Raw genomic sequence first — 8,886 nt, forward strand, 5'->3', positions numbered from 1 at the left:
CATTGATTGGCTGCCTCCTGCACACCCCCCCATTGGAGACCAAGCCTGAAACTTGGCAGGTGCCCTTGACTGGGAATCGAACTGTGACCTCCTGGTTCACAGGTCGATGCCCAGCCACTGAGCCACACAGGTTGAGCCAAGTGAAATTAATAATACGTTTAACACAGTATCTCCAGACTATTATCACTTCAACATGTGATCAAAGTAAAATATTGTTAGTGAAATGCTTTACACTTTTTTGTGTAAAGTACTCAAAATCTGGTGTGGACACCTCATTGTAAACGAGCCACATTTCAAGCTCAGTGGCCACGTGTGGCTCGTGTGGGACAGCACAGGCCATGCCAAGGCCTCTGAATGAGATGGGAAGTCGCTGGGGGCTTGGGGCCCAGGATCTTTTCTCTGCCTCAGGTTCTAGAACGCTTGCTTCTCCCGTGATGAGAGGATTGTTTTGAGGCGAGGGGAGCTGGGCAGGAGGCCTTCCCAGCCCACAGCGGTCGGTGGTGGCTGAGGCCAAGGTGGCAGCAGTGGTGGGGAGAGATGGATGGATTCCGGGTGTATTCTGGGGGTAGAACTGCCAGGTTTTTCTGACGTGGTGTGTGACTGAGAGCGGAGTCAGGAAGCACCGAGACTTTCGGCCTGAGCCCTGGAAGGGTGCGGCGTTTTCAGAGGGACGAAGGAGACCGGGGGGCGCAGCCTGGGGGGAACATATGAGGTTCGGTTTGGGGGCATGTGAAGTTTGGGATGCGGTGCCAGCCTTTCAGGTGGAACTAGCAAGCAGGCAGGTGGACATGATTCTGGGGTTCAGTGGGGAGGTCTGATTGGGAATTACTGATGACAGTTAAGGCTGTGGGGTGATCTGAGGGCCTGGGGGAGAGGGTGCAGGGAGAGGGGGGCTGAGCCTGGTGGAGAAGACAGGACCAGCAGAGCAGGTGGGGGAGCACAGGGAGGCAGCAGGAGGATGGGCAGCCAATAGGGGAGGGCGGAGGGAGCGACCGGCTGTGTCCAGCGTGCCGAGGGGTCCCTGACCACGGACACGGGTGGGAGTGAGGCAAACACCAGCCTGCAGTGAGTTCAGGACAATGGGTAGGGAGAAGGAGACGCTGGTATAGATGACTGGTTTGAGGGTTTGCTTTAAAGGGGAGCAGAAAAATGGGGTGGCAGCTTAGCCATGTTTCCTTAAAGATGGACGATGCCATAGCCGATGGGGATGTTCTAGCAGACGGGGCAAAATGATCATGCGGGAGAGAGACAACAACGAGAGACCTCATTCATGCCTGAGGAACGCTCTGAGGCAGGCGCTGTTTAGTAGACAGGGAAACTGAGCAAAGGCGGCTACAGCCCTTGCCCAAGGCCACGGCTGATGAGCAGCAGGGCCAGGAGTGGACAGAGAGGCTCCGTCTGACTCCTAGGCCTGCGCCTGCCTCTTGGTTTCCTGGCTGGACTGATGAGCTCTCGAGAATGGGCGCCCCTCTTACACTTCTGATCCAACATGGCACCTGGCAGGGGCGGGCCGTGCAGAGGTGGGCCGTGCTCTCTAATGACCCAGGGACCAGAACCTCGGACCCGTGCTGGCAGCGCTCAGGCTCCTGGGGGGAGGGGGGCGGGGCCATGGGAGGGGAGGTGCAGTGTTAGGTGTCTCACTCAGGTTCTTCCCACCTCCTTGCAGGGCCTAGAACGGGGGTGGTGCTCAGTAAGGATGAGAAAGCATTTGTTGGGTGAAGAATGAATGAGAAGATATGGCCCATCCTAAAACCCAAGCCATGGTTCTCTGCACTCCGTGGTGGGATCTGGGCGCCTCTGGTTTGCTGCCGGCATGCGGGGTGACCGTGGCCAGCCCTCTGTCCACTCGGGGCCTCAGTGTCCCCACCTGTGAAGTGAAGAAGCAGGGTTAGGTGATCGCCCATCCGCTCTCACCAGAGCACCTGAGGGGCAAGTGCGGATTGGATCCCTGCCTCCCGCACCGTCTGTCATCAGGACAGACAGGCGCTCTGCAGGTGGGAGTAGCTGGCGGTGGAGGCCGCCTGGCCCCTGTGCTGTGCTCCCCGTGGAACAGCTGAGACTTGTGGGGTGGGACCTGGCGATTCCTGGGAATCCTGCTTTGTGCCCACGGGCAGCAGCACGAAACTCAAAGCCATGGCACTGACTCCAGAGCCCAGCAGCCAGCACGTCTTCCCTGTGGCTGCTCATGCGCTCAGCCCTGCAGAGTCGGGACCGTGCCTTCAACTGCACCTCGCACCGCCAGGCTCCCCCCCAGAGCTTTCTTGTTAGTGGGTCTGGGCACTAACCAGCTACGGTGGCACCCCACCCGCCCCGCCCCACCCCGCCCCACTGTGGGGCATTGGAACGGTGTGAGGCAGGCCAGCTCCAGTGGGCATGGTGGTGGCGAGAGGGGTGGCAGGGGTGCTGTTTGTGCCTTGGCTGCTGAAGCTCCCGTGTGAGAATGTGCCCCCCTCAATGCCAGCGGTGTCCCTGCCGGAAGCCTGCTCACGCGCGCTGCTGTGGTGCTCAGGGCCCGGCCCGTCCGGGCTTAGCTGCCTTCCAGCCGTGTGATCCTGAGCCAGTCCCTCCCCCATTTCCCACACGTGTGAACGGAGCTGCGCACGAACACCGAGTGCTCGCCTTCTCTGCTGTGATGAGTCTTAAATATGACTCTGGAGTAACAGCCCTCCTCCTAGGACGTGTGTACTCACCACACGTGTGTACCCTGTGCCAGGCGCTGCCCGAGCACTGTGTGGACCTGTCCATCCTTGTTTAACCCTCACCACACCCGAGGGGAGGCCCTGGTAGGTGGCCCCATTTCACAGACGAGGAAGCTGAGGCAGAGCGTAGGGAATGCTGAGAGGTGTCCCCAGAGAGCAGGCGTGGTGGGTGGGGGCATGTCCCAGGCCTGCGCAGCCCTCTGACCTCTCTCCCCTCCCGTCCAGGGACCGGGGCGGACCCGGCGGTCAGTGCCAAGAGCAACCACTGCCTGGACGCGGCCAAGGCCTGCAACCTGAACGAGAACTGCAAGAAGCTGCGCTCCTCCTACATCTCCATCTGCAACCGCGAGATCTCGCCCACCGAGCGCTGCAACCGCCGCAAGTGCCACAAGGCCCTGCGCCAGTTCTTCGACCGGGTGCCCAGCGAGTACACCTACCGCATGCTCTTCTGCTCCTGCCAGGACCAGGCGTGTGCCGAGCGCCGCCGGCAGACCATCCTGCCCAGCTGCTCCTACGAGGACAAGGAGAAGCCCAACTGCCTGGACCTGCGCAGCGTGTGCCGGACCGACCACCTGTGCCGGTAAGAATGGCCACCCTGCGGGGTGTCACGGGCGGGAGCCCTCCCTTCCCGGCATCCTCTGGGTCTGCTGGGTTATGATCCTGGGCCCAGCAAAGGCTTGGGCATGTGCAGAATAAACTGTCATCCACATCCCTCCCTCCCTCCTCCCCTCCCCTCCCTCCCTCCCTCCTTCTGCACAGGCCTGTTGTTTGCCTTCTCTGTGCCCAGCCTCATGCTAAGCATCCTGGGGAAACCAAGGTGAAAACCCAAGGAGCTGATAACTTAAATCATAGACCCCTAGAGCCAGGAAGAGGAAGGGCTCTTCAGGAATCCAGTCCCACCTCTACCGGAAGCCCCCACTATCCCCGTGAGGTCATGTGGCCGTCAGGGAGGGGCTCTCGGGGGCACGTAGGCTGGTTCTTCCCTATCAAGAGCCAAGCCCATCTGGGGTCTGAGAATTCTGGGTTTGAATCCAGGCTTTTCGACTTCCTGTCTGTCGCTGGAGCAAGATTTTTAAATGTCCCACGTCTCCATCCCTTTACCTGTAAAACAGGAATAAAAGTACCCGTGTCCAGGGTTACTGTGATTACATGATGTGTGTCCAAAGCTTGGCACAGAGCCTGGCCACTAGCTTATGTTTAAAAAGTGCAGCCTAATTATTAGGAGGGTTTTGTTGCTGTTACGGTGAGTTGAAATTTGCCTCTTTATGATTCTCATGCTTTTCTTGTTTGTTGCTAAGCATTTATGGGGCCCTCTCGCATCCAGTGCAGGTTCTAAGGCCTGGGCGTAGAGGTGAACACGATGTTCTCTTATCACCTAAGGAGCATCCAGTCCAGAAAGGAAGCCAGACAGGAGAGCAGTGGTCCCAGGGCAGTGGGGCAAGGGCCGAGGGTGCCCCGAGGAGGGAGCACAGGGGAGGGAGGGGCATCCCCTTCAACCTGGGGGTTCAGACAGGGAGGTCTTGAGCTGAACCTTGGAAAGTGGGAGGGAGAAAGCCAGGGAGTAAGTCAACTGGAAAAGCACATACAAAGGCTGGAGGGCAGGAGGGAACCTGGCAGGTGGTGGGCACGTACGGAGTGTGGGCCACGTGGTGGGGAGGCCAGAGGCGGGGAGGCCGAGCGAGGCTGCTGGAGAAACAGGGCTCACATTGTGCAGAAAGCGAGTGCCTACCATCTACCAGGCACCGTCCATCCTGTGGTTCGTTTCTCTTAATCCTCGCAGCAAGGCTGCACCGAGGTAGGCACTGCTACCATCTCTGTTGCCAAATGCGGAGCCAGGGATAGAAGTGACCCTGAGGTCACCCAGCACATGCATGTCAGGCTGGGATCCGGTCGAGCTGCCTTCGGCCCCGTGGAGCACACGGGCCTGGGCTACGATAGCGGCTGTGGCGATGGAGCGGGGTGTGTCGTTTCAGAGCTGATTGGTAAGTAGACTAGACAGGACTGGGTGACTGATCGAGGTTCCCTGGAGGCAAAGCCGTTTCTGTTTTGTTACCCCTCACCCCGTCCTGCACGTGGAGCCTGGCGTGTGGTGAGCATGGCGCAGACATCACTCGAATGGATACAAGGCTGGTGACCGCAGTGTTTCCTGGGTGAATGACTACAGGGCGATGGGGCCATTCCGCATGTGTGGGTGTGGGGTGTGCAGTGTTGGAGGTGCCTGGATGCGTGGGCTTGGCGCTCAGTGCAGGGGCCAGAGCAGAGAGGTGGGTTGGGACTTGCTGGGTGCCTTGCTGGTGATTAAAGCCACGGCAGTGAATGAGATGGGGTGGGAAGGCTGGTAGAGCCCACGAGGGAGTCTAGGCAGGAGATGCCTGTCGACCTAGGCATTCTCAGTGCTGAGGTGGTAAGAGAAGCACCAAGTCTTAACGGAGGGACACAGGAAGAGGAGCCTGCGGCAGGGAGGCTCGGGGGGGGCTCAGGACAGCCAGGGGACAGTGGGCCAGAACCCAGAAGAGGAGGGGTTCCTGAGGGAGGGAGGGTGGGAGGGAGTGGTGCCTCACAGAGTGTATGTGCGAGTGAGAGGGCGTGAGAGCATATATGTGTGTGTGTGTGAGAGTATGTGAGGGTGTGCATGTATGAAAGTTTGCAGGTGTGTGAGTGTATATGTGTGAGTGAGAGGGTGTGAGAGTCTGTATGTGTGTGAGTGTGTGGGAGTGTGAGTGTGCGTGTGCGTATGTGTGGAGGGTGGAAGCCCATTACAGTGGGAGGCCTGGCAGGGAGGCAGAAGTCGAGGCAGTGGGTGCAGACCGCCTTGTGAGAAGGGCCAGCAGGCAGGGGGTGGGACGGGGGCTGCAGAGGAAGGGGAGGCCTTCTTTGTCCCAGGGGAGCGCTGGGCCGCGTGCACAGGGAAGGGGTGGGCTCCCTGTTTTGGTGCTGCTGGAGTTGCTCCCCATTGCTGGCTGCAGGTATTGGGAAAGCCCTGCTTTTTAAAACATATACACCTTGTCACCAAAAAAATACGCACAATGAATTGAGACGGTTTAAAATCAAACTATGCGTAAACGGTAGGGCGGTTAGAAGCCCAGCGCCTGGAAAGGCCGGGAGCAGTGCCGGGGGAGCGCTGGGCTTCCTGGTGGCCGGGAGAGAGCAGAGAATCACGGGCAGCTCGACCCCCACACACGGTGGAAGGAGCACGTAATTCCTGCAGGAAGACGCGTTCCCTCCTCGTTCAGATGCTGCCGCGATGCTGTCAGGCCTCCTCACACACAGCACATGCGAATGACAGGATGGATGAGGAAATGGGCCTCGAAGGAGGGCCGGTGGTGCCTCCGGACCCAGGGACCCTGTGGGCCAGGTGCTCCTGAGGTCCAGTGGGCTGCAGCCAGGCCCCCCAGATGTCACCGCAGAGTCCCGGGCAGAGGGACAACATGAACACCAGCACCCACTTTATTGCCGGTGCTTCAAGGAGGGACAGTATGTGCGTCTTTTGAGGAGTCTGTGGCCCGAGGGGGCGGGCGAGCTGGGAGCAGGCCGGTTTTGGTGGCCTGTAGAACATCTGTGCCTGTTGGAAGAGCCAGAGGCGTTCTTTGTTTGTTCTTCTGGAGGTGGGGGAGCCAGGAACAGGAGAACTGGGGGTACATTTCACCATGTAGAAGGAAAAAGGTGTTACGATGGGACTCAGTGCTGGGCGGGGTGGTGTGGGAGGTGGGTTTGAAGGAGAGGAGCTGGCCTCTTTCCACGCTCTTGTGGGCCGGACTTACTGACCCGTGGACCCTGGGGATCCATGGAGGAGTCTGGGGTGATGGGTGGCTGGAGAGGGGCACCTGGAGAAATGCCCGGGAAGGAGGGCACTCCCTTCCCTTCTGGCCTGTCTTCCACCCGGTGTGTCCCCCCAGGGTGGGCACCACAGGAAAGGGAACTAGGGACCCCCAAGCCTTCCTTTCCTGGATACTTTAAGGACAGCTGGCCTGTCGGGTGGCAGGAGAGCCTTTCTGGGCTGACTCTGGGAATGAGGCCTCGTCCTCGGGCATCTCCCAGAATGTACCCCGTGCTCCAGGGCTGCAGCACCCAGTCCTGCTTGGCCCCCTCACCCCTCTGCTCGGGGAGTTGGCCCAGCTTCTTTCTGGGGGAATCTTGGCCCAGGATTCCTGGGGATCTGTTGGCCGGAGCCCACCGCAGCTGCACTATATGAGACCAAGTGTGTGACGTCAGTGGTATACGTCACAGACGCCCTTGCTGACTTAGGAGGTGTCCCTCACCACGGAGCGTTCGGGTTGGAAGAGGTCTTTGGTTGCACAAGGATGTGTCCTTGCTCGGACCCCGCGGTTATTGGAAGCACCTCCAGATCCCCCCTTTGGACCAGCATCAGTTTGGGGTGAGCGTGGAAGCTTCCTGCTCTAGCCAGGGTCCCGGCTGGTCCTGGAGGTGCAGCCTGGGCCTCTCACCCTTGTCTGGTTCCCACGCACGAGCCTTCGGGTCTGTGGGCTGAAGTCCAACAGAGGCTTGTCCTTTAAAAAGTCCTGGTATGGAGTCTGGAAAGCCCAAGGGTCTCTTGGAATGAATCCATGGGATTTGGCTGAATTCTCTTGCCCAGCCCCCCAGTGGGCTATGGCCTTTTTTTGTTTGTTTGTTTCTACTCTTAGCTGACACACTCATCACAAGGATGGGTGTAGAGGTCCAGATCATGTGTGTGAGTGTGTGAGCGTGTGTGCATGTATGTATGTGTATATATGTGTATATATATGTGTGTATGTGTGTAGTATATATGCATGTGTGAGTGCATGCATGTGTGAGTGCACATGTGTGTGTAGTATATATGCATGTGTGAGTGTGTGTGTGTATGTGTGTGTCTTTGGTGTGTGTGTGCGGTTGGGGGCCGTGGGAAAGAGGGTTCTGTGTCCTGTGAGCTGTGTTCCTTCTAGGCCTGCGTGGAAGAGGCCTCTGAAATGCCCTGCTCCTCTGGGTCTGTTGAGAGGCTATAAATAGCAGGGCTCTGGCCCCGCGCCATCTCCTGGCTGCAGTGTAACCTCTGGGTGCTGGGGATGTGTATAAATAGACCCAGCCTGGGGCTGCCCTGCTGCCTGCACCCCTCTGCGCAGCGGACACTGTCCTCGTCCGAGAGGACTGCTGAGAAGGCAGAGAGCTTGGGGTCCCCTCCCTCAAATCGATCCGCAGGGAGTAGGGGAGAAACCCTTCATCAAGCCCCCTCTTGAGGAGCTGGGGGCATGCCTGGTGCCTGTAGGCAGTGTGGATGGACAGGTCTGGGAGCGATTCCTGGCTCCTGGGGGCTGTCCCTCAGCTGCTTTGGACTCTGTAGAACCCATAGGCTGTTGTGTTTAGCAGGTTATCTCTAAAGAGCAGCAAACGGTTATTTGCATAGTGGCAGGTGGGCTGTGGGGGTCCCAGGCTGCCCTTCTTTGAAAAGAGAGGGTCTTGCCTGCTGGGATCCAGCCAGTCTTTCTCTGGGCCAGTGGGTCACCTGTTGCAGGAGGGATGAAGGTCTTGGGGCCATTCGTTTGTTCATTTGTCGACCGTTTATTGATCATCACTCTGGGCCATGCCTTCTGTTGGGATTGGAGAGTGAATGAAGCAGGGAGGGGTCCGGGCCCCCCGGGGCACCCACGGTCTGGCGCCGGGACACTGTGGTGATTGCCTCTGCAGCGGGAACAGAGCCACACAGTAACCTGGATGGTAGTGTTTCCACGCAGGTTCTCCTGAAATCCCGGTTCTACTCTGCTACCTGCCAGGTCTTCCCTGGGCCACTCTGGTGGCACAGGAGAGCGGCCCCTCCTTCGGAGCCACAAACAGGTGGACCTTGCCCAAGGGCCTGCCTGGCCTTGAGCAGTGCTCGGCGCCCACATCCTCATGCGCCCTCAGACCAAAGCTGTGTCCAGGAGGGCCGCAGGGTGAGGAAGCCACCGCTTCCGCAGGAAATCCCAGCCGGCGAGGCTGCGGTGGAGGATGCTCTGCGTGCGGGAGGGGCCGTGGCTCCTCAGCCCTGCCAGAGACCCCGAGACCGCCTTCCACTCGGGGATCCCGTGCTGCCCCTGCTGCTGCCTCCCTCACTAGGGGTCCTACTCACCCTTGAACTCTGGGCCAAGGGTACTCAAGGACTCCTCTTAGAACTTCCTGTGGCTTGTTGAGATAAGGCTGGGATATTGAATATTTCTTTACTGAAGGCCCTGGG

At 59.0% G+C, this 8,886-nt stretch overlaps 1 protein-coding gene across 2 annotated transcripts in view; it reads left to right on the forward strand.

Moving 5' to 3' along the window:
* The window catches only part of GFRA2 (GDNF family receptor alpha 2), an 84,949-nt gene that overhangs the window by 30,601 nt on the left and 45,462 nt on the right, over positions 1-8,886 (forward strand). For both annotated transcript variants that reach the window (XM_014468300.2, XM_014468299.2), the window contains one exon: positions 2,925-3,279. In XM_014468300.2, the coding sequence (XP_014323786.1) occupies positions 2,925-3,279 (355 nt within the window). The remainder of the gene's footprint in view (positions 1-2,924; positions 3,280-8,886) is intronic.

The sequence above is a fragment of the Myotis lucifugus genome, unplaced genomic scaffold (assembly GCF_000147115.1).
Source record: "Myotis lucifugus unplaced genomic scaffold, Myoluc2.0 scaffold_445, whole genome shotgun sequence".
Taxonomy (NCBI): Eukaryota; Metazoa; Chordata; class Mammalia; order Chiroptera; family Vespertilionidae; genus Myotis; species Myotis lucifugus.